General features: G+C 40.0%; 1 protein-coding gene across 6 annotated transcripts; it reads right to left on the bottom strand.

The window, feature by feature from the left end:
* Nucleotides 1–11,682: 11,682 nt before the first annotated feature.
* Nucleotides 11,683–24,114, bottom strand: MORF4L2 (mortality factor 4 like 2). Of its 6 annotated transcripts, none has more exons than XM_045471965.1 (4): nt 24,043–24,113; nt 21,183–21,271; nt 14,570–14,647; nt 11,683–13,234 (listed from the first exon to the last, which is right to left on the bottom strand). In XM_045471965.1, exon 4 carries the CDS (start codon nt 13,208–13,210, stop codon nt 12,344–12,346), a length of 867 nt encoding a protein of 288 aa, XP_045327921.1. In that variant the 5' UTR covers nt 13,211–13,234; nt 14,570–14,647; nt 21,183–21,271; nt 24,043–24,113; the 3' UTR covers nt 11,683–12,343. The 6 variants fall into 6 exon arrangements, with proteins under 6 accessions (XP_045327921.1, XP_045327919.1, XP_045327920.1 ...); XM_045471963.1 differs by having other exon boundaries at nt 14,570–14,674; XM_045471964.1 differs by lacking the exon at nt 24,043–24,113 and adding an exon at nt 22,657–22,785.
* Nucleotides 24,115–24,713: the final 599 nt, after the last annotated feature.

Here is a 24,713-nt window from a genome sequence, read left to right on the forward strand (position 1 = left end):
GTATCTGGAGGCTAAGGGTATCCGAAGGTGAGGGCGAACACCAAAGCGAGTCTAGGACTGCACTGCCTATACCCTTTTCCTGCCTTTGATTGGGTCCGTTTGGGAGCAAAACTTGTGGGCTAGGGTGAGGGATCTGGGGAGGAGACGGGCGGTCAGATTTGGGTATCAGCTCCCTATTGCATTGAAAACAGGCTGGTCACCGGCCCAGGTAAAGAGGAAGAAGAAAATGCCCAGGTTCCCTGCAAGACAGTGTGAATGTGGGAGCCACCTGCCAATCACTGGAAGAGAAAAGAGGGTAAGAGGACTCCCAGCAGGTCTTGTAAAGCACTTCTCACACCACAGGACCACCCTCCATTCATTTAGATTCAGAAAATGGTGGGCAATGGGGAATGCTGGGGAGGTGGGCGGGAACCTGCGTTGGTGCCAGCTTCCTATTGCGGGGGATGTGGGCGGGTCGAGCGAAAGATGGAGAAAGCGAGGTAAGCACCCTGGATACCAGCAGATGGGCACGAGCTTGGCTGATACCGGTAGCCCCCAGTGGTGGGGCAGGCGGACAATCCTTTCTGGGATTGCATTCTCTATACTCCCACCTTGAGGTGTACACTCCCACACGTGCGCGTGTATGTGTACGACCGGGTGAGTGCGTGTGTGTGTGTGTGTGTGTGTGTGTGTGTGTGTGCGCGCGCGCGCATGCACGCGCGCGCGGCATTTAGACTTGACAGAGCTCTCTCGAAAGAAGTACAATGGATTCTTTTTTTCCATTCCTATCCTGGTCTTTTTTTCACAAGAAATTTCCTGACACAATAACACCCGAAGATTAGCAATAAATCTGTATGGCAGAATTCTGGACTTTTATGTTAATTTTTGCTTTTTTCTTGTGTCTTTTGTTTTTCCAAAGAGTGTATCTATTATGGACTTTTATGTTAATTTTTGCTTTTTTCTTGTGTCTTTTGTTTTTCCAAAGAGTGTATCTATTACCTGGGTACCATATACTATTATAAGGTTCAAAATGAAAATGTATGCAATTTTGAACGATGTATTAAATCAGCTAAGAGAGTAATCACACTAATCCATAGATATGCCCTCAGTATATTTTTGTGACACAATAGGCATTTTAACAAATTTCACAGGTGACTGTTGGACTCTAAATTTTGAGAGTCATTGCTGTGTTTGTCAGGTTAAGCTAAGCTTATGCTGGGGTAAAAACCCCCTAAGCCTCTGTGGCTTAATGGGCAAATGCTTATTCCTAGCACACAATAAATGCCCAACATATATTGGTGAAGGTCATGAGTGAGAGGGCTCTGCTTCCCATAGTCTGTCAGAGACTCCAGGTGACAAAGTCTCCACCACCTGGAACATTGCTGGTCACTGGCAAGTGAAGTGTCATGGAGATCTCTCACTCACTCTTCTAAAGTGATAATCTAGAAGTAATAGAAATCACTGCTGTGCAGAGCTGACTGGCCCAAACTAGTCGTGCAGCCTTACCCAACAGCAAGAGGCTGGGGGTGCTATGGGAACAGGAAGTATGATTTTCTCTGTTCCCAAAGGGAATGTAAACTATAAAATGAAAAAAAGAAACAAAAGAAAATATTCATAAGAATTCACGGGGGAATGCTTTTCTAAAGCACTGAAACAAAAAATTACAAATTGTAAAGAAAAATTGACATGTGTAATATATGAAAATTTTCTGTGAAGCAGAGCAATAATGAATGTGCCTTTGGCTTTTGGTTTTCACTATGATGCCATTTTGGGAGATCTTCACATTTCCAGACCATTCTTCAAGGTCGTGGAAGCCTGATGGATGCTAGTTGGGCTAGATTCCAGTTGGGGTAAGTTTCCAGGGGCTCACTGTGCCAGTTTGACAAGACAGGGAGAATGCAACTCTCTGGCTCTCAGAGGGGTGGCATTCAGGCAGAATGTGGAAGGGTTCACCCAAGTCACACTCCTCTGCAGGGTGCGTCTGATTTTGGTTTCTCTGCTCCAGGCTGCAGCAGGCACCAGACCCTCTGAGGCTGATGGCCAGATTGTCCTGGACATACTTACCTGGGGGGCAAAAACTGTCCCCATTGCAAGTCAGAACACTTTGCCTTTCCTTCCTTTTCCCTTTTTCTTTTGGGGAACTTTTTTTAGGGGAAAAGATAAAGTCCCAAGGATTCATAACTGGAAACATTGGTTGGGATAGTCTTTGAGTAGGCAGATGTCTGACCTGGGTCTGACCAGGTAACTTGGGGCTGAAGCAGAAGGAGCTGGCCCTCAGAGTCCAGTGAAGTAGCCCCCACAAATGGAGTTAGGCATTAGACAAAACCTCACCCACCCCTCTTGTACCTGCCTTATGTAGACTCCCCAAAGGGCCTCAGATGTGCCCCAACCTGTTTTGGTAGTCTTGTGGTGACTTTTGCTATGTGTGCCTGGTGTAGTGCTTCTGATGTCTGTGTCATCCTAGGCCCATAGGCAGAGGTGAGCCCAAGTAAAGGGAACTTGCAAAGGCATGAGGTTGAATGACGTAGGAGAAAACGGGTTTCACTTGTGTGAACATCCGCATGACTTGAGGGGCCAGGGCCATCAAGTTGTAAATTGGTGTGAAGAAGCTTTTGAAGGCATTAACGGTAGATGGTCAGCAACATCCAGAGCCTGGTTCTCTGGGGTTCTCACACTTTCCTGCTCACACAGAAGGCTGGTATCCCCATTACATGTACAAGAAGTGACTTGCCTAGCCAACTCCAGAGCAGAAAGCATTGAGGGTCTCAGACCCTGGATAGAACCCTTTGCTAACCAGGATACTCAGGCTTTTAGGTGACGGTGCTTGAAAGTGGGAGCTTCTCTGGTGACTTAGTATAGAATGAATCAGCTTCTGGTTCCTTGAAAAATTCAGTCTCTAATCAGAGAAGGTATGTGGATGACTGCGAGAAAAAGTCATTAGGCCTGTGGTAGCCATGGAGTCACACAGCTATTTCCTCAAAAGAACATTTGGATCTTGCCTGATGTTTATGCTAAAACTACACTTTCCTTAGACTGCTCCCACACTATAACTGAGCATAGTTGTACAGCTAGAGCCGGGCCATTTCTGCTCATTGGAGGACCTTTTGTAATCTTTTGTTTGTACTCCCTGTTGGCCTGGTGCAGACTTTCTCATTATTGTACTGCAGTCTGGGATTCTCCCTGCCTAATCCTCCCTCCGAACCTCTCCTTTCACAGGTGTAACACGTGCATGACAGTCTGAAGTCCCTCCCCATCTTCTGCTTCTTCCCCTTTTATCTTTCATAGGTGTTTCCCTAATAAATCTCTTGTATGTCTACTCTTGTCTTAGCATTTGCTTCTAGGAGGGTCTGAACTGGTAACAGGGTCAGGGTACTTTCACAGATGAGATCTCAAGTTTCATATTTCTCAATAGTTGTACTATTTTTCCAAGAGGCAGGCTAGTATAATAAAGAGCTTAACTGACCATGTTCAAGTCCTAGATCTACCACTTTTAGCTCTCTATTCTTGGCTTCTGTACCCCTTTTCTTTTTTTTTTTTTTAATTTTTTTTTTCAACGTTTATTTATTTTTGGGACAGAGAGAGACAGAGCATGAACGGGGGAGGGGCAGAGAGAGAGGGAGACACAGAATCGGAAACAGGCTCCAGGCTCTGAGCCATCAGCCCAGAGCCCGACGCGGGGCTCGAACTCCCGGACCGCGAGATCGTGACCTGGCTGAAGTCGGACGCTTAACCGACTGCGCCACCCAGGCGCCCCTATACCCCTTTTCTTAAAAGAGGATAATCACATTACTTCCTCTTAGGGTTGTTGTGAGGTTTATGTGAATTATTATACAGGCCACTTAGTTTCTCACACATATTAAATAGCATCAGCTGTTTTACCATCTTTGATAGATGAAGTCAGAATAGGGGAAGGATAAAAAAAAAAAAAACAAAGAAGAGGGGAAGGATATTACCAGGTCCTGTAGCTATTGAGGAGTTTGGTGCTGGAACTCTCAATCTAAAGTTCTGGAGCTCTTAAGTATGTATGCTTTATTGATTTTTAACCTAGAAGTTAAAATTCAGGTTCAGGAAAACACATGAAACAGTTCCATGGCATAACGATTGTGTCCCCTACCTTCAACTCCATTGGATGGAGAATGGTATGATATCATCCCTTTTCCTATAGTGTATTCATTAGACAACTTATTCTGGAATATAGAAAAGGCACTGAAGTGCATACCTGTGTCTCCCCTTATTATGTTTACAAATGCTCTTTATGGTAGAGAGTGTCAAAGGCATGTTTTTCAAGGAAGGAAAAAGGCAAGGTAGGAAGGGACCTAACATTTGCTTGAGTGCCCACTAAGGGCCAGATGCAGCGTTTGGTGTTTTGGTTTGATTCTCTTAAAACACTGTAAGAACACTGTAAGGCAGGTATTTCTTTACATGAAGAAGAAACAACTCAGAGAGTGTGAGTGTATTTTCCAAGGCCCTAAATATAGTATGTTGTGGAGCCAGTATTTTGACCTAGGTTCATAACACTCCAAAACCCATACTCCTACCTTTTACATTTTTTTGAACTTTAGATGGTGACCTTCCAGGACTGGAGATCTGGTTGTTTTAAATTTCCATGAGGGCTGTTAAACTGGAAGTTTCCTCTTTTGCATGAAGATGAAAATAGAAATTAAATTCCAAAGCCAGGTTTTCAAAGAAAATGACCAAGCAACTCTAAAACTTATGAGGGTTAAAAGGGTTAAGAGAGAGGAGATACAGAGAAGGAATTTTTGTGAGGAGGATTTCTTTGGAGTGGGCTTCCAAGGGGGAAGAGTTGGGGTGCTTTCTCCTTCATCCTAAGGCTTCAACTGGACCCCATGAAGCTTGACAGGTTCTCCTAGAGTTTGGAAGCATAGTGAAATGGGATCTGAATCCACCATGAGAAATCTTATGGGCTAGAGAATGTGGCTGTGACGATGGTGTGAGCAAAGGAGAGATAACTGTATTGGGATATCTACACTCCCATTGTGTTGGGGGCAAAAGATATATGGGTGTTTCTCATGTACCAAAAGTGGGCTGTGCAGGAGAACAATCTGGTATTGAGGGGCCTGATGAAGAGAACTGTTTGGGGTTGCTATGGATTCCATCAGAGAAACTGTGGAGTGGACAGCTGAGAAACTGTGGAATGGACAGCTGAAAAACTGAGAGCTTAAGAGGAAACAGCAATAGAATGTTTTGCTTCTGACACAAGAGTTGAAGTGGGAGAACCTCAGATGAGAATCTGCTTTTAAATGTCGGCTAGATCTAGAAAGCATGAAGCCAACTTACTACACAACCATAAAGAGCATTCTGTTTACTCCCTCCCTTCAACCCCAGACAGTCCTCAAGTCAAAATTAGCAAGCTAACGAGGATGGAGAAAGAAAAGAAACCCAGCACATCACTTACCCTCAAAGTGAGAAGTCCACCTGAATTTGGTGCTAGCTGAGGGAGGAGAGGTTTAACTCTAAATTGAGTTCAGAGGGTTCTTTATTATTAGGAACTGGGGGTTCTGGTCACTGAAATGAGGGTTGATTTAGGATTTTTTTAAAAAAGCCATTATCTTTATTTTTTATTTACAACTTTTTTATTACAATAAAATGAAATATATTGTATATAAAATATACATTTAACCATTTTTTTCATTTTTAATTATTTTTTTTTATTTTTTAATTTGCATCCAAGTTAATTAGCATGTAGTGCAATGATTTCAAAAGTAGATTCTAGTGATTCATCCCCAATGTATAAAACCCAGTGCTTATCCTCAAAAGTGTTCTCCTTAATGCCCCTCACCCATTTAGCCCATCCCCCACTCCCACTCCTCCAACAGTTTGTTCTCCATTTTTATGAGTCTCTGTTTTGGGGGCGCCTGGGTGGCGCAGTCGGTCAAGCGTCCGACTTCAGCCAGGTCACGATCTCGCGGTCCATGAGTTCGAGCCCCGCGTCAGGCTCTGGGCTGATGGCTCAGAACCTGGAGCCTGTTTCCGATTCTGTGTCTCCCTCTCTCTCTGCCCCTACCCCGTTCATGCTCTGTCTCTCTCTGTCCCCCAAAAAATAAATAAACGTTGAAAAAAAAATTAAAAAAAAAAAAAAAGAGTCTCTGTTTTGTCCCCCTCCCTGTTTTTATATTATTTTTGCTTCCCTCCCCTATGTTAAACTCTTCGGTATCTTAAATTCCACATATGAAGGATTTAAAGTGACTGTAGGGCTCTTTGGGGTGAGCAACAAAGCCACAGGGCCTGGGCAAAGCTTAATTAATTAATTAATTAATTTTTGGTATTCTTTATTTTATTTTATTTATTTATTTTTAATATGAAATTTATTGCCAATTTGGTTTCCATATAACACCCAGTGCTCATCCCAACAGGTGCCCTCCTCAATGCCCATCATCCACTTTCCCCTCTCTCCAACCCCCCATCAACTCTGAGTTTATTCTCAGTTTTTAAGAGTCTCTTATGGTTTGCCTCCCTCCCTCTCTAACTTTTTTTTCCCTTCCCCTCCCCCATGGTCTTCTGTTAAGTTTCTCAGGATCCACATAAGAGTGAAAACATATGGTATCTGTCTTTCTCTCTATGACTTATTTCACTTAGCATAACACTCCAGTTCCATCCACGTTGCTACAAAAGGCCATATTTCATTCTTTCTCATTGCCAAGTAGTATTCCATTGTATATATAAACCACAATTTCTTTATCCATTCATCAGTTGATGGACATTTAGGCTCCTTCCATAGTTTGGCTGTTGTTGAAAGTGCTGCTGTAAACATTGGGGTACAAGTACCCCTATGCATCAGCACTCCTGTATCACTTGGGTAAATTCCTAGCAGTGCTATTTCTGGGTCATAGGGTAGATCTATTTTTAATTTTTTGAGGAAATTCCACACTGTTTTCCAGAGAGGCTGCAGGAAAAAACCTCTCTGACCTCAGCCACAGCAATTTCTTACTTGATACATCTCCAAAGGCAAGGGAATTAAAAGCAAAAATGAACTATTGGAACCTCATCAAGATAAAAAGCTTCTGCACTGCAAAGGAAACAATCAACAAAACTAAAAGGCAACTGACGGAATAGGAAAAGATATTTGCAAATGACAAATCGGACAAAGGGCTAGTATCCAAAATCTATAAAGAACTCACCAAACTCCACACCCATAAAACAAATAATCCAGTGAAGAAATGGGCAAAAGACATGAATAGACACTTCACTAAAGAAGACATCCAGATGGCCAACAGGCCCATGAAAAGATGCTCAATGTCACTCCTCATCAGGGAAATACAAATCAAAACCACACTGAGATACCACCTCACGCCAGTCAGAGTGGCTAAAATGAACAAATCAGGAGACTATAGATGTTGGCGAGGATGTGGAGAAACGGGAACCCTCTTGCACTGTTGGTGGGAATTCAAACTGGTGCAGCCACTCTGGAAAACAGTGTGGAGGTTCCTCAAAGCTTAATTTTAAAGGAATAGTATTAGACAAAAATAAACTTGCATTTTGCAACTGTTGTTCTTGCTCAGTAGATTGACTGCCTCTGCTTGGTATGATGTTTTTGATGTGCCATGCTGTATTTTTGCATTAATTTTGCTACACCAGCTTTCTTTTGCTTAGTATTTACCTGATACATATTTTTCCATCCTTTTATTTTGGACTTTTCTGGATAATTTTAAGAGCGCCTTTGAGAAAAAGCATGAAACTGAATTCTGTGCCTTGAAAAAAATCCAATCTGAGGTTTTCTTTTACTATGAGTTTAATCTATGTACATTCATCATTATTGACATGGATATATTTCTTCCTTTCTATTTTGTTTTTTATCATGTGTTTTCTTTGCATCCTTCCCTTCCTCTCCTTTCTTGCCTTCTGTTGGACGAAGGGAATTTTCTTTGGAAATTTGGAGTTTACACATTCTATTTTTATTTAATTTTTTAAATTTGATAAACACATTCTATTTTTAATCTTTTAGTGCTTATATTAAGATTTTTTCTAAATTGTTTTTCAAACTGTATTTTTAAACAAAATATAGACTATCTCTAACTTCTCTTCCTTACACAGACTTTTATATTTTGAAATTTAAAAAAATGCACAATTTCTAATAACTAGAATTTCTGTACACAAACTGTTAACCATTATTACAGTTCACAGTTCACAATGCGTGTTTAAATATATCATCTCATTTGATTCTAGAAAAAGCTCAGCTAAGTGTTACTTCCATAATGAATTAATGAATGTGGCAAAAAAGAGAAAATTGAGCAAAGAGCTCTTCAATTCTTCATGGTAATCTTTAAAGTACCTTAAAATTCTGGGGACCTCAGGTTGAGAACCACAGATATTAGGAATATAGTCTTCACCCTTTCCTTTTGGGAAGGGAGAGAGGAGAGAATTATTTTTGAACATTTATTCTGTGCCAGAAACTTGTCTTAGGCAAAACAAGCCTCTATTTAATGGTTACTTTCTTTACTTTCTAGTTGTTTTATGGGTGTCATGAGAGTTATTTCATAACATGCTTCTGTACCAATCCATATACATTCTCCATGATGGAAAACAGGCTTATTTATGTTGATGATACTGATGAAAATAATAAATAGCAATTATAGTTACTATTTATTATGGAACCACAACATTAGCAAGGCACTTAATCTCATGGGGTAAATAAACTCTCAGATCCACTCTTCAGTTTTAGAAGGGAAGCCATTTAGTCATCAAGATGGCTAGATGAAACTACATCACCTGTGTAGTTTCAGAATAGAGACACTTCCTAAATCAGCAGATTCTGGTAATAGTTTGCATATACTTATTATAATTGCCCTCTTTTTTGTCAATAGGATGGCCTAGTTTAGGTCCTAATAAAGTACTTTAGGTCTCTCCTGAACATTCCTAATGTGGTATCTTTAAAAAATAAAGCAATTAACAAGATTAAATCAGATAAAGTAAAAAGAAACCACATATGAACTGTAAATTACTGACTTATCAGTCACTGGGATATTAAATGTGTATTGTGTTCTTAAATTTTTCTCTTTTCCCATTTCCTACAGAGATCCAGGAGAAGGAGATTTGTGGCACAGCTGTAAGTAGAATCTGCTTGAAGCTGGTGGCTTTTGTCTTGAAAAGGATTATATTACTTGATGACATCAAGTCAGATGTCCTTGGATGGGAATGGAGGGCATTTGAAGGCAGTGAGAGGTCAGGGTTTGTGGGTCCTTCCAGCAGTGGAGACAGGAGTATTTCTCTTTATCAGCACCTAAGGAAGACTATGGTGGGCTCAGGAAAGCTCAGCACCTAATCTTGCCAAAGATTCCCCTATCCAGAGGGTTGGATAGAAGCAGCAGGAACAAGGGATCTGAAGAAATTGTGCCAATTCAGTAAATGAACATCTGATCCCTAACCAGTGTGGACAAACATGATGATGGGGAATCTCAAGCTTTGGTGCTAGATGAGACCATAGGATATTTGTACATCTCATGAAGATAGGGAATCCTTAATAATAACTGAAGTGGATATCCCACTGACATGCTACAGTTAAACATCAGGGTCTTATTTATGTTCATTTAAAGGCAATTTTGAAATGTGATATTCCCAATATGTTTTAAGTGTGTGAGCTAAGATCCATCTGTTTGCTATGCCTCCTATTCAAAGTTTCAATAACAAAGGAAGCAATCTCTTACAGTGTTTTGTGAATGTATGAACTGTTATACAAATTGTCCTCTGAATGTGTAAGAGTCCTTGAGAACTCTTCTAGTTAGCCAGGCTCTAGGTCCCTCAAAGGACATAATTGTAAGACCATGTGGCAAAGTATGAACTATAGTTGTTTCAGGTACGAGTGTGCTAGAAATCTTAGTTGTCCCCGTATTTCCCCCCTGCTCTGTGTCCCCCAGGCTTACCAATATGCATTACATCAAAAGTCTTCCTTGCCCTTTGGTTTCCAGTTTAGTTAAAGGGTAATACCCAGAAGAGTGAATTCAGGTATTGTTTTTTGTGCCATCCTGGATTCTTTGAGGTCTCTATGAGCTAACTGCATCCTGAAGATCACAGCTGCTGTCAGGTGGCTCTTTCCACACAGCTGTCTTACCATCCAGTAACCACTCCCACCCCATTCCTCCCCTCCCCCGGTTCCTCTCCCACCCCTCCTCTACACCCCCACCTTCCACTCCCTCCCCTCCTACTCTACTCTTTGCCTACAAGTAACACCATATTGGAGGCTGAATTCTGTCACCTCTAAATTCATATTGTGAATTCTTAACCCCCCAGCACCTCATAATGGGACTGCATTTGGAGATGGAATCTTTATAGAGGTAGTTAAATTAAAACGGGGTCATTAGGCCTTTCCAGAAGAGATTAGGACATAGGTACAGAGGAAATCACAGGAAGGTACCCTTCTACAAGCCCAGGAGAGGCCTCAGAAGAAACCAACTTTGATCTTAGCCTTCTGGACTCCAAAACTATAAGAAAATATATTTGTGTTGTTTAAGCCATCTAGTTTGTGGTACTTTGATGTGGCAGCCCTGGCAAACTAACATGCACCACGAGTTTACTCCTTTGCTGACAACTTGGGAAAAAATTCTCTATTAAACTTCTCAAATCATTTGAGTCCCATTTATTTCCTGCTGGGACCCCGACTGATCCAGTTGGATTATACAGGATTTACTTCCAGATTTGCTCTTACTGTATTTTCTAAAATTTCTGCAGTAACCACAGAATAATTTTTTCTCTAAAGTAAGAAATACTGTCGGGGCACTTGGGTGGCTGGTTAAGCATCCAACTCTTGATTTCAGCTCAGGTCATGATCTCCTGGTTTGTGAGTTTAAGCCCAGCATGGCACTCTGCACTGATGCTGTGGAGCCTGCTTGGGATTTTGTCTCCCTCTCTCTGCCCCTCCCCTGCTCATGCTCTCTCTCAAAATAAATAAACACTTGAAGGAAAACAAAAACACTAATTCATGAAACAAAACCTGGTTTGGGAAATCTCCATATACACTAGATTTATTTTTGAGGGAGACAGTGTGAGTGGGGGAGGGACAGAGAAAGAGGGAGAGACAGAATCTGAAGCAGGTTCCAGGCTGTCAGCAGAGCCCGACACCGGGCTTGAACCCAAGAGCCCTGAGATCATGACCTGAGCTGAAGTCAGACTCTCAGCTGAAGTTGGATGCTCAACCGACTGAGCCACTCAGGGAACCCTAGAATAAATTTATAATCATAGGCATCCAACATCAATCCTCCTTGGTAAATCCCCTATTCTATAGATTCCCACTGTTATGTCCTAAGGGATTATAAAAACAGGGACTATAACCCCAATGCTGGAACTAGGGAAAGCTGCCATCCTTGGTCCAAAATCTACAAGTATTTCTGATCATATATGAAGGTGGCTGCCCATGTTTCCTTTTGTGGGAAAGAGAAACGCTCTGTATTAAGGTAAGGGACTGTTATAGTACCCACTAAATATCCTGTTATACCAGCCCAACTCATAGGGACAAGCAGCATCAGGAACAAAACTGGCTCTTACAAGCAGCACTGAAAGCAATCACACTCTGAGAAGCCACACTGAGGGAAGGGGAGGGGAACTGGCATGACAGCATATTCCTGGCTGCCACACCCAAGAAAAAGGAATTCTTTCACCAGGAGTCAGAACTCTCCTTTGATATCATCTAGAGCTTTCCTGGGCTCGCTGACTTGTTGTTCTCAGTAATATTGAAGGCACACTGCAAAATACTTGCTTTGAAATTTAGAAACAAATTTTATTTAAGATCTGAAATACAATTCCTAAAATATCAACTTCTCCAGAAAACCGTGGCTACACAATAATGCATTGCCTCTATCATGTTAGAACGTGCATTAGACTCAAATACAAAAACCATGAAACAAACCACCATCCTTCAACAATTGAGCAGAGAGAGAATGCCTAAGGAACAACATAGATGGACTTGCAGAGGATGGGCTGTTTTACTTCAAGCACCATTAAAAAAAAAAAGAGCACAAATGCATGGGTTTTCGGGTATATACATTAAGTTGAACCTTTGGCACTAGGAATCAGGGCATTTTGTCATGGAGCATTAACGCATATTAGAAAATTGTGTAGTGTCAAAGGGATAGAACCACCAGCATTCAAGCAATGTTGTCAACTAGGCAATAAAATATTCTATTGAATGTTTCTTCTTTGTCTAATTACTGCGTACACTGGTAGCAACTTTGAAATGAGAAAAGGAGCTTGCACTCCTTTCATTTTCTGTTTAAAACAAAACAGAAAACAAAATTGAAACATAAGCCCTGTTATACATAACAATTTTAAAGAACATCAATTATACAAGAAAAAGACTAAGAACCAAAAGAGTGTTTACAGATACCAGACATAACAGTGAGTGGTCACTAGACCCTCACAGGGCTTTGCGGTGGTACTCAGCTGAAGCCACTTTGTAATCACTGGCAGTAAACAGAGACGCAGCATTCTTTGCCAGATATTTTAGGAAATCATGCAAATAGCCCAACAATAATGCAAGGCTCTTCTCATCAAGGGGCGTATACGCCAACATTGCTCCGATTCTTACAAATAATCTCAGTAGATGTGGGGCTCCATAAACCTGGGACATTGGCGCATCAGGGTGAGCCAAGAGGATTTCGGCATACTGGGGCCTCTCAAATTTGTAGAGCAGCTGAGTGCCCAACATCACATTGAAATATTCTTTTATTCCTGCCACAACTTCATTAACTGCATATTCCTTATTATCAACATTTCCCTGCGACTTCTTACAATTTGCGTACTCCTCCAGAATAGCATCTACATTTTTCTTAGCAGGGAGTTGAAACAGCTGCTTCTGCCTGGTAACTAAGTCCCAGTCCTCAACAAGCCATGGTTTTAATTCTTCAGGAATCTTCACTTTAACTTCCATTCTATTCTTAAATGCCTCCTCACTTTCGACAGTGGGGTCTGCCCGGGCCCTTTTCTTCCGAGGTGGCTGAGGTGCTTCGCTGGTACTGCCACCATCTCCATTTCCAGGAGTCTTCTGTTTGTTCTTTCTTGTCTTCCTCACTGATCCTGAAGGGGGGTTCTCTGCAGAGCGACCCCCCCATCTGCCTGGGAGAGCTGGTTCCACATTCTTCTGCTGTGAACCAGCAGTCTTCTTTCCTGAAGAGGCCCCTCTCATCTTACTTCTCTGCATATTGCTTCTACTTGGTTTTTTGAAGTTGTCTTCTTCTGCAGATTGTTGTCCACGAGTTTGAGAACCCTGCTTTCTGGAACTCATTCAACCCTGTTTTTATTCCAACCACTGTAATACATAAAGCATTTTACTTGTTTGTTTTCTATAGTGACCTTTAACACACTGTGCTTAGTACAACACAAGTTATTCTCTTGGAATTTGGATCTCAAATCCTAATTCAGGATCATGTATCAGTGACTTACTACCTCCACCCTCTTTTTCTGATCTTCACTACTAACCACTACTCTTACCCATCCAATCACTCATCAGACTTGCCCAAAAGTTAGTTTTTTGGTGCCACCGAAAAGACAGGATTATAATTTTAAACAAATGATGAATTAAAATGGAAAAGAAACTACACAAGGCAGTGGAGGTCAAACTCAACACTCTGAACAGGAAAAAGGACAAGATAAACTTTAGTTGACTAAAGGCAAAATGAGTAACAGTAAAGGTTTCTGTAGAAGTCCAGGCAGGCCTGAACTAGAGTGATGACAGAGTCCAGACAAACTGAATACAAAACTTGGTAAATGAAGGAGAGGGAGGAGTCAAAGGTAGCTGTGTAATTTTAAGCCTGGGTAATTAATGAATTAATAAAAACACTGATTTTAATGATGAGTTTAGAAACAGCCATAAAATAATAGGAAATAAGTAATCCATCCATTGAATTAGCTATCATACATTATTGCACATCTGCTTTGGGACAGCTACTATGCTAGGTGTTAAGGATTCAAGTATCTAAAGTGGCAATTAAAAAACAATGAGGTTAGTACAATGATAGTAATAGGCACATAGTATTTAGTAGTAAACAAGAAATGGTACATCACACAACTTTCAGTATTAGCTGAAATCACTTGGAGGAAGTGATATATCAGTGAGGGAGAAGTCAGTGATGACTCCCAGGTTTTGATAATGAATGATTAGGTCATTAGTATTATCACATGAAACTGCATCTAGAGGAGGAAATGGATTAGAGAGGAAAGAAGTTCAGTACTGGATCTATTAAGTGTGAGGTGTACAGTTATATATTTAACTTTAAAACGCAGCTAAAGGTCAGAGCCAGAAATAGAGATCTGAGAGTAATCATATAGCTGTTACTGGAAGCTATGAAAGCCATCAAAATCATTCATGAAGAGGAAAAAAAACTGAACCAAAGTATGGAATACTGGAAAAACCTAAAAGACTGACGTATAAGGGGTGAGCAGAGAGACCAAAAACAAAACAAAAATGGTCAGAGCAGCAACAGAAGAATTAAAAGAATGTTCTTTTGGAAGCCAAAGAAGTTGAGAGTTTCAAGAAGGAATTGGGATAAAATGCAGCAGAGAGGGCTAATAAGGTAAAGCTGAAAAAAAAACAGTGTTCTATGATTCTTACAGTGTGACAGATGAAGTAATTTCTTTGACTTACATAATCCTCTTCCTTCTTTCCTTTCCAAGAACTCCTAGTGTTTTCCTAGATGGAACCTCCTAGATCTCCTGGGATAGTCTGGAAGGAGAAGGTGGGAGACACAAACTAGAAAGGAAAACAGATACCTGTCAAGATGAACTTTTGTGAAAGAATACAGAAAAAAGTAATCTTATTTTATGACTGTGGTTTACGACTGTAATATCAGAGAAAATATATGAGCTCCACTGTTAGACATACTTCTACTTCAATTAGGCTCTGCCATTTATCAGTTGTGAGGACTTAGGTAAGATATGTAAGCTCACTTGGCCTCTTTTTCTCATCTATGGAACGAAGCAAATTACCCCCTAGCCTTCACAGGTTCTTGTTAAGAACTTCTTGTATACAACGTGGCTAAACAACAGCTACAGGAATACATGTGATTATGGATACAAAGATATTCACTGCGGTGGCATTTTTAATACTGAAAAACTGGAACACCTAAATTTTCTTCTAACATAAATTACGTATGCACACTATGGAAGAACATTCAAATGAATTAAGAGAACCATGTACCAACATGGTTCTGATATTCAATTCTGTACTATTAGGTAAACAGGCATAATGCATAGTATGTACAATAGGATCGTTATGAGATAGATAGCACAGGCTGAAAAATAACTATCAGTCTCACACAGTTCTTATGAACAGTGAGTGTGATCAAATTCCTGTTTTAAACTGATACGCATAAATGCATAGGAAAGTATCTACATGAATAAATACCAGATTAAAATCAGGGTAATCTCTGGGAAAAAATGAGGGATGAGGGTGGATCAGCCTTAAACCAGATTTCTCTGGTAACTGTGGCCTTTCACCCACAGAAAAAGCCCCTCAACCAATCCCTAGACCTCAACAATGTTGAGCAGATATCAGGGAAACCCTGATGGGGGGAAAGAAGAGGTAAGAAATGCTAGACAACCAGAGGTTTGAATCAAGGAAACCAGTTATTAGGAAGACAGACCTGGGTGCTAGAGCTTTCATTAAGCAAATGATATCCTCTAACTAAAAGGGCACAAAGCTCTGAGCAGAAAGGACAAAGGTGGCTCTCAGAGAGCATCAAAACCTGTAAATACAGTTACTGACCCTGTGGGAATCAGAAACCTTCTGGCTGAGAGGGATATACAGACACATTCTGTGAAGGATCAGAAAACAGCTAGTGTGTCATGGCATACATTGCAAGCTATCACGCTTACAAAAATATTTTTCTAAAAAAACAGTCATTGTGACCAGGACAGAAGGGACACAGTATCTGACGTTTTAAGAGAATTTAGTTAATATAGGTGAAATCCAGAAAATCCACCTCAGAACTGCTATATTGCAGAGCTTTCACAAAACAAGGGGACAGTTAAAATACCAACTAAAGAAAGCAAGATGGCCCAGTGCCAGCCAGCCAGACTGTGTAAAACAGAAGTAAGGCCAGGCTGGACAGGAAGTATTTTGGAAGTCTCACTGGTACTAGCAATTCCTTACTGAGGAACTTGAAAATGATAGCTGAACCTACCATACATCCTTGGCATTAATCACATATATTCATTCATAGGAAAACTACGAAAAGGAATTCTACCTGTTTGATTAACTGGGTGAGTTGTCATTCTCCACAAATTCTTATATTACTCATATGAAGTCTCAATGAAACATCTGCCATTATACAGAAAAACACATGTACCACAAGTCAAGGTTTGTGACCAGAGTGAATAAAGCCAGGGAAACAGCCTTTCTAGGAATTGTCTCAGTACCTTTATTTTCATTTGAATATCCTACAGATCAAATTACTACTACCTGGAAGTCAGAAACCAGACATCAAAGGAAGGGAATACCTGTCCTTTAGATGTCTGCTCCTACTTGTAGTACAAGTTTGTGGATAGCTTTCCACTTTGTACCACTCTTACCAGTTTAACACTTCTCCATGATCAAGGATAGATGTGCTGTGCACACCCATTTAAAAAGTTTGCACTGTAGATTCGCTAGTTTGAGTTTCAGGCTTTATTAACATTGTTTATTGACTTAGCATGCCTACTCTTTGCTCCCATCATGCTCCCTCATCTCCTTCATCTAAATACCACAGAAATCCTATCTCTTCCTTAAATCTCCAATTCTAGCCCGTTTCTCTCCCATCTCCAGTATGATATGAAGCTGATGCTAATTTTACTTATAGAACTACACCATTAATCCCTATTTGTCACAGGCCTTGTGTTATACTTATCTCACATATTATGGAGCAGCACTTAGGTCCCTGGTGGGTATACAACAGTGAATCAAAGCAAGTGATTCAACACATGAAGAAAATGGAGGCAAATCAGGGACAAATCATCAAATATTTTTTCACTTGTTCTCTACAGGTCAGCTCTAGGGTAGGCTAGACTTTGAGAAAACACATTTGTAGGTTTGCCCTAGGTTTCTATTTTTAATTTCTGTGTAAATATTTAAACAGATATAAGCTAATACTGGTATCAAATCCTAGATCTTTCCTTTAAAAAAGTTTGTAACTACAACTCATTTTTCCCATACAATGTTATAATACGCAAGGATCTTGAGAGCTGTGTATTTTATTAAATGGCCATACCTTAAACCACCCCCTTAAGGGAAAAGTGATTCCCCCTCAGTTTACCCTGTAGTAACTATTAAAACATTTTTGCCCTCATTTCCTATTAACATTTCCAAATGCAGATGTAGTAGGTCAAGAGGGAATAACAGGTTATCAAATTACTCCCCCATGCTATACCAATTTCCAACTTTACAAGTAGTGCGTAAAACTATCACACCCATACTCTCGTCAGCAGTGGCTAGTCTCATTTACAAAATTCATAAAATTTGATAAAATGTTTAGCTGTTCAGCTTCTTAGTGATGCTTCAACATTTAAGGTGTCTAATTGGCCATACATATATGGCTCTTGTTCCCTGCCCAGTTGATTCTTATAGTGATTTTAACATTTATAGGAGCTCTTTATCAAGAGTTGTCATTCTGGGGCAAATTATTTCCCCTAGTGTGCTTTTATAGTGTCTGATGTTATGATTTTAAAGTTTTATATAATGACATGTTAGTTTTTCCTTCCACTGTTAAAACAGGTCATCTTATTGGATGTTTTATATTTTAATTCCTTAATCCACCCAGAATTTACTTTGTAAGTTATGAACTGAAAAGCCTGTATTTTCTCCAGATAGTTAATTTTGTGGCACTATTTTGGGGTAATATTTCTTTTACATGTGTGTAAATACCAACACACATAATGATGTTGGAATTCTCCCTTTACTTCCCTTCCCCAATCCCAGGAGTGTGCAGGACTTCAAATTTTATATACATATTCACACAAAACATACCTTTAAAACCAAATGTGTATTTTATATTTGACTTGGCAAAGTGAGACCTACTGCCCCATACCTTTCCCTACTTTAACATGGGCATCTGTCATTCTTTTTAATATCCACATTACTGTATAATCTCCGTGCCAGAATTTAACCAGTTCCTTATTAATGAACATTTAGGGTGTTTCTGATACTTCATTATTACAGAAATGCTGTAATAGATGTAAGTGAACAGATATATTAGAGAATTAGGGACTTCAGGATTATTCTCAGAAGTGGAACTGTTCTGATGAGATAGAGGCAAATTCAACTTGTAAAGAACTGCTTTAATTTGTACTCCCAGCAAAAACCTTAAAGTTCATTCATCTACACCTTCAGCAACAGTGGATAAACATCTTTTGGAAAAAAACTTTGTTCTGCTTATCCAGTATACAGTAATATTTTATTTTAATATGTGGGATATTGAGCATCTCTCATACATTCATGTGATGTTTTTCTTATGTGAATGTTTGCTTTCTTTATTGATTTCTAATAATTAAATCCTAAGTTTTCTTGGGTATGTTGGAAATATTTTTTCCAAACTCATTTTCCTTCTAAGTGGGTCTCTGTGTGCATGTGTGTGTGTATACATACACAAATATGTCAACCTTCTCCTTTGTGAACGTTGGCATTTATGTTATGTCTAGGTAAAATGCTTCCAAATCAATATTCTAAAAATGATTTCCTATATTTCTTGGTATTTTTTTTTTTTTTTAATTTTTTTTTCCACGTTTTTATTTATTTTTGGGACAGAGAGAGACAGAGCATGAACGGGGGAGGGGCAGAGAGAGAGGGAGACACAGAATCGGAAACAGGCTCCAGGCTCTGAGCCCTCAGCCCAGAGCCTGACGCGGGGCTCGAACTCACGGACCGCGAGATCGTGACCTGGCTGAAGTCGGACGCTTAACCGACTGCGCCACCCAGGCGCCCCTATTTCTTGGTATTTTTATAGTTTCTTCCAAATATATAACTTTTCTTAATATTAATTATTAAAGAGGCCATCCTTTCCCCGCTGATTTAAAATGCTATTATAGAACATTCTAAATTTTTAGATGAACATGGGTCTCTTAAGGTACTCTCTTCCCAATGATTTTTGATTATTCAATTTTTAAAGGTTATCATTGTTTCTAGGTCACCTGGTCTGTCATGGAGACCTCTGTTCTCACATCAATATCACATTGGCTTAATTATCATAAAGATATAAATGTTACCCTAGAATAACACTTGTAAATGGTTTCCAATTATGTTTGACTATTGGAAGTATTATTTGAAGTAGCAAAAACACTGGAATCAACCTAGAGGACTATCACTAGTAATTTGGAAAGATAAAATGTGCTTTACCCATGAGATGGATTAACATGCTAGTTAAAAGAATGCCACTGTGAAAGGAATTAAATAGAACTCTAAGAATGGACATGAAGACAGCCAAGACAATTAGCTAAATAAAGATAGTAAGTTACAAAACGATACCTAGAGCATACCAAGTCTATGTAAAAGAAAACACAGAACAGTATTTTATATATGGATATCCATATATGTTTTTAAACAGATACATAATTTAGAGATCTAGAAGGACTGATAATAGTGGTTAACTCTGGAGAAAGTTAAGAGAATCAGGGGTGGTGAAGAAATGGAAACTCGAACCTACTCTGTAACATTTAAACTTTTTCATTTTAAGGATAATATATTCACATGTCAATTACATGACAAAATTTATATTAAAATATAGATTTAAAATTCATAATCATATTCTGATCTATTCTTATCCTTGGATCTCACACATAGCTGAACTTTTCAGTGAATTATCACTGTGTATCATACATTTTGTAGGCACACCATTCAGACTGATTTCCTTCCCCCCACTTTTAGGTTCTACCCATCCTTGGAGGCATAGGTCAAGATTCTTTTCCTCTTTGAGGCTTTCATTTCAGGATACTCTGGACCTTGCCTTCTCTGAGCTCCTATTGGCCTAAGAGCCCACCTCCCTCCCTTTTGCCCTTAATCATTCTCCAAAAGGCCTTCTGTATAGGTGTTTTTTCTGTGGGTGTGCATACCCATCTACTGCATCTTTTCCACCAGGGCAGCGCCCTCCTATGCAGCCTCGATTTCAGAAGGGAAAAAAAATAAGGAAAATATAGTGACTCCATGGGAAAATGAAGCTTTCAAGTGACTGGAAAAACCTTCCTTCATCTTCTCATGCAAGTAATGGGCCATTTAGGAATGCAGACTCCAAAGGCTAACATTTTTGGTGTGGGTGTGTCACAAATGAGTGTAAACATCTATGGTTTGTTGAAATAAACCTTTAAAAGCACATATACCATTACAGTTAATTTATATCCATTCTCTTCTGGATCTTGGAACACTTCCTTTATGTTTAACATTATTGTTTGAGTCTGAGACAAAGGAGGAATGACAGAAAAGCAGTTAGCAGACTGAATATGTTTATGACTTCCTAGTTAAAATTATAGCTCCTGGAAATTCCCTTATAAATAAATATGATCAATATACTCAATATCTTTCTAGATTGTTAGGATAAGCCAGAAGTCATAATTTCAGATTTCAGTTCTAGTGTTAACTGCTGCTTCTGGAAAATCAGGAAAGAAACCAACAGTATTAATTTTGTTTTATATTTCCAAAAAGAATTATTCACTGCTTTTAGAAGTGTAAGAGTGTATGTGTGTGTAAAGCAGGATGTACCAGAAGGACTAACAAAGCCATAATTATTATTAAAGCAAACACTTGTATGTGCCAAGCACTGTCCTGGTACTTTACATGTAATCCCTTCAAAAATCCTATGACATAGGAATAATTATCTTTATGTTACACATGAAGAAATTTAGGGACAAAGTGGGTTAAGTATCTTGCCCAGGATCACACAGTAAGTGGCAGAGACAAAATTCAAATTAAAGAAGTTAGTCTTTACCCTTAACCACTAAATTATGCTGTACATGGGAGGAAACAAAATTAAAATAATAATAATAATAATAATAATAATAATAATAATAATATTGTAGTATTTCTTATCAAAGAATGTAACATTATACAGCCTTCTGTTGTTTAGGCACTTACTATACTGGAAGCACTACTGGACTTAGCCTCATCCTTCCCTTCTTAGAATTTAGAGTGTTTTTGCAGATAGGTGCTTATTAATCTTCAAAATATTCCTGGGCAGTTAGGAAGGTTATGTGGAACTATCTTGTTTGAAAATTGAGGCCAAGAGAAGAGAGGCACTCACCCAGATTCTGTAATCAGGGATGATTCTGCAACCAGGATCAGATCTTCTGATCCTTATTATACAGCAAACTTAGCTTTTCTGATGATGGCCTGGAAGGTCAAAGAAGGGGACAGAGAAGGACATAAAATAAAAAGATATGAGAACCTTTTTTTATCAACCAGTGCATTTTATCACACACTAAGGATACCATAGCTGATAAATAATGTGCAAATGTTTCTTTTTCCCTTCTTGTAGTTGTATTTTCAAATGTACTTTACTGTACATTTATCCTGATTTTCAATAAAGTAACTGTCTTTTTTATACTTTTTATTAAGGATAATTTCAAATAAATAAAAATGTAGAAGGAAGAGTATTATAAACCTACAACAATCACCCAGCTTCAACAATTACCAACTGAAGGCCATCTTGTTTCATCTATAACCCCACCCACTGCTCCCCCCCACTCCGATTTTTTTAAGCAAACCGAATGGCTGATTTTCTGTATTTTATTATGGAAAATGTCAAACATATACCAAGGAAGACAGTAATATGAAGAACCCCATATGCCCTATCACTTAACTCAAACAATTAACTTAGGGCCAATTTTGTTTCATCTATACACCCCTCCCCACTTCCCCCTACCGCTGAGATTCTGAAGCAAATACCAGTCATCTACGTATCTGAAGTCATTCCCAGACATTTTATTAATTAATCCGCAAATATTTTCCTATATATCTCTACAAGATAGACAATTTGAAAACAACCATTACTGCCATTATAACGTCTAAAAATAGACATCAATTCCTTTAAAAAAAAACCCCATCAAACCTGTCTTCACATTTTCCCGATGCATCTTAAACAGTTTTTTTTTTTTTTTTTTTTTTTTTTTTTACAGTTGGTATGTTCAAATCAGGATCCAAACAAGGCCTACTCATCGCATGTGGTTCATCTCCTGATCGCTCTCGTTCTCCATCTCCCCTCACCACCCCCCCCCCTTTTAAACTTTTAAATATGGAAAATTCCAATCCCCGCTATTTTGAGCTAATTCTCAAATAGTAAATTATTTCAGCGGTAAAAATTGATATGTCTCTTTTATAACTCGAATTTCTCCTAGGGAAGAAGTTAATGGGCAGGAAAAGCAGTATAATGAACGAATTTACATAATTTATATTGTTTCTCATTCTGTTACGCGGTTTTTCACTCCACAAGAATAGCGAATATTTTTCTGAGCCAGCATTGGTATTGTCTTATACGCAGTAACACACAGTACAAGCCTCTGAGGTAAACGTCTCTGAGGTAGATACTATTATTATCACCATTTTACAAACATGGAAACCAAGACACGGAAAGAACAGGAGCCAGCCCAAGCAGGGCGTTGGCGAGTAGGAATTTGAATGAGGCTCTGCTCAGTTGTAAAGCCATATGATAATCTTGTCTATATACGCGGCAATAAAAAGAAATCATCAACCCTTTCACCCCACCCCCACCCCGAAACCTGAAACGAGAATCCAGTTCTTTCCAGCAGCCGACGTGTGACCACCGCCGTCCCTCCAACCGCCATAGTAAAGCCAGGTTTCTCTGGCAACTGATATCCATAGGCAGACACGTCACCCTGGAGGCGGGCTTATGCTCTCCAGCCAATCACAATCGTCTTGTCTAAGTTTTAGAATGTTCCATAACCAAATGATTGGACGAGGCCTACCACGTCAGCGATGACACTTCGCTGCAGTAAAGGCGGGTGCTAGCAACCTGCTTCTTCACGGTTAAGGCTGGAAGCAAACCAATCATCTTTCTCCTTTAGTGCGCGCTCTGGCCAATGACGCTCGCCCTCTTAGGCTCTTAGCCCGCCCACCAAAAGCGCGACAGCCGTTGGGTCATAAGTCTATAGGGCAGGGTGTTCACGTGGCCTATTTTCACGACCCAGAGTTCCCCTGACCAGAGTTTTTTTTTTTTTTCTTCTTTTCTTTTCTTTCTTTTTTTTTTTTTTTCCTGCAGGGAGGCATTATGGGTTTTTTTTTTCCACTGGGAAAGGAAGTGTCTACGTGGCCTGCGGAAACAGGATGGGCGGAAATGAGCTAAGATTCCCGCGAGTGGGGAAGCGCGAGGTCAATCCTGGGGCCACGCCCCCCAACCTCTTGCACAACTCTCGGAGTGAAAAAGAAAAAGCAGAGCGGGGTTTTTAATGTGTGTGAGGGGTGTGGGGGTGTGGTATTGGGGCCGTTGTGTTTGTGCCCGGGGGAGCTCCCGTAGCTCTGGGGTTAGGGTGTGCGCGCGCGCGGCAGTCCTCGTGGTGTTGGAGGTGGTGGGTGTGCTCAGGGGTGCGCCCCTAGCGTTGGGACTTAGTGTTGGGGCTGGTGTGTGTCCCAAAGCGGGGGCGCGCGCGCGCGCGCGTTCGCGTGTCTGTGTGTGCGCGCGCGCTCATGCACGCGCGTTGTGTATGGAATGTTCTCTACTTTTCTATGAGTTTGAAAATTGTTCTAATGAAAAGGAAAATAAGTCAAGGCGACCATAACCAATAAGGAACCTTTACCAGAAATATTTTGGTCTCTCCTATCGATTTAATTTCAGACCCTAAAAATACACTTTCCTCCCACGTTTTTCTTTGTTGCCAAAATTCTGTTCTAAACCATAGTTCTTCAGTTAGGAGCCAAACCCTCCCAATCCCGTATTAGCAATTCCAAGGAGCAGCTTCTTTACCGTTCTCTAGTATCCTCTCCCATCCCCCACCTACAAAGTTGGGTGCAGTTCTCTTGGCACAAACACAATTTTCTGCCAGCAATATCTGTATGTAACAGCCTTCTTCAGTCTCTCACTCTCGCGCTCTATCCATCTATCTATCTATACAGACTCCGAATTTCTGTAGGGGCTGAGGCTCTCTTACCTTTTTGTCCTGATCTCCAAGCACAGTGCCCTTCAGGCAATTATGCACCAGTTAATTTTCCAGAAAGTTCTCTGGGTGAGGTTTATACCTCTTGAGTCAGCCGCTAGATGCCACCAAATCCCAGCAAAGGATTGGCTGTTTAGTGCCTGGAATTATGGGATTTTGTTCCCCCTCTTTCTGATTTGTTGAATTCCACAATCTATAGGGATCATATATATCATTCATTGCTAGGGAAAAAATTAACTTCTGTAAATAGTCCAGCCAGGCAGAAGACTATGGCCCTAGATCTAGATGTTTTTCCTTGTTTCCTTTTTAAAAAAAAAATTCCCCCCTCCTGCCCTCTCTTATTTCCTCCTTGCCTTTTTTGGAGGGTCAGAATTGATGAATGACCCCAGGCCCTGATGCTGATGAAGATAGAATTCTTTCTGTGCACCTTCTTTTCAAAACTAATCTTTTTCTCTTGACATTTTTATTAAATATGGGTGTTTGCACCCTATTTTTTGTAATGGTACTGCTACACTTTGTTAATGTCTTTGGAGTTAGAGACCTAATTTTATTTTACTTTTATTTTTTAAGGTTTGTTTACATAGAAAGCATGAACAGGAGAGGGGCAGAGAGAAAGGGAGAGAGAGAATCTTGAGCTGGCTGGGTGCTGTCACCACAGAACCAAC

Source organism: Leopardus geoffroyi, chromosome X (genome assembly GCF_018350155.1).
Source record: "Leopardus geoffroyi isolate Oge1 chromosome X, O.geoffroyi_Oge1_pat1.0, whole genome shotgun sequence".
NCBI lineage: Eukaryota > Metazoa > Chordata > Mammalia > Carnivora > Felidae > Leopardus > Leopardus geoffroyi.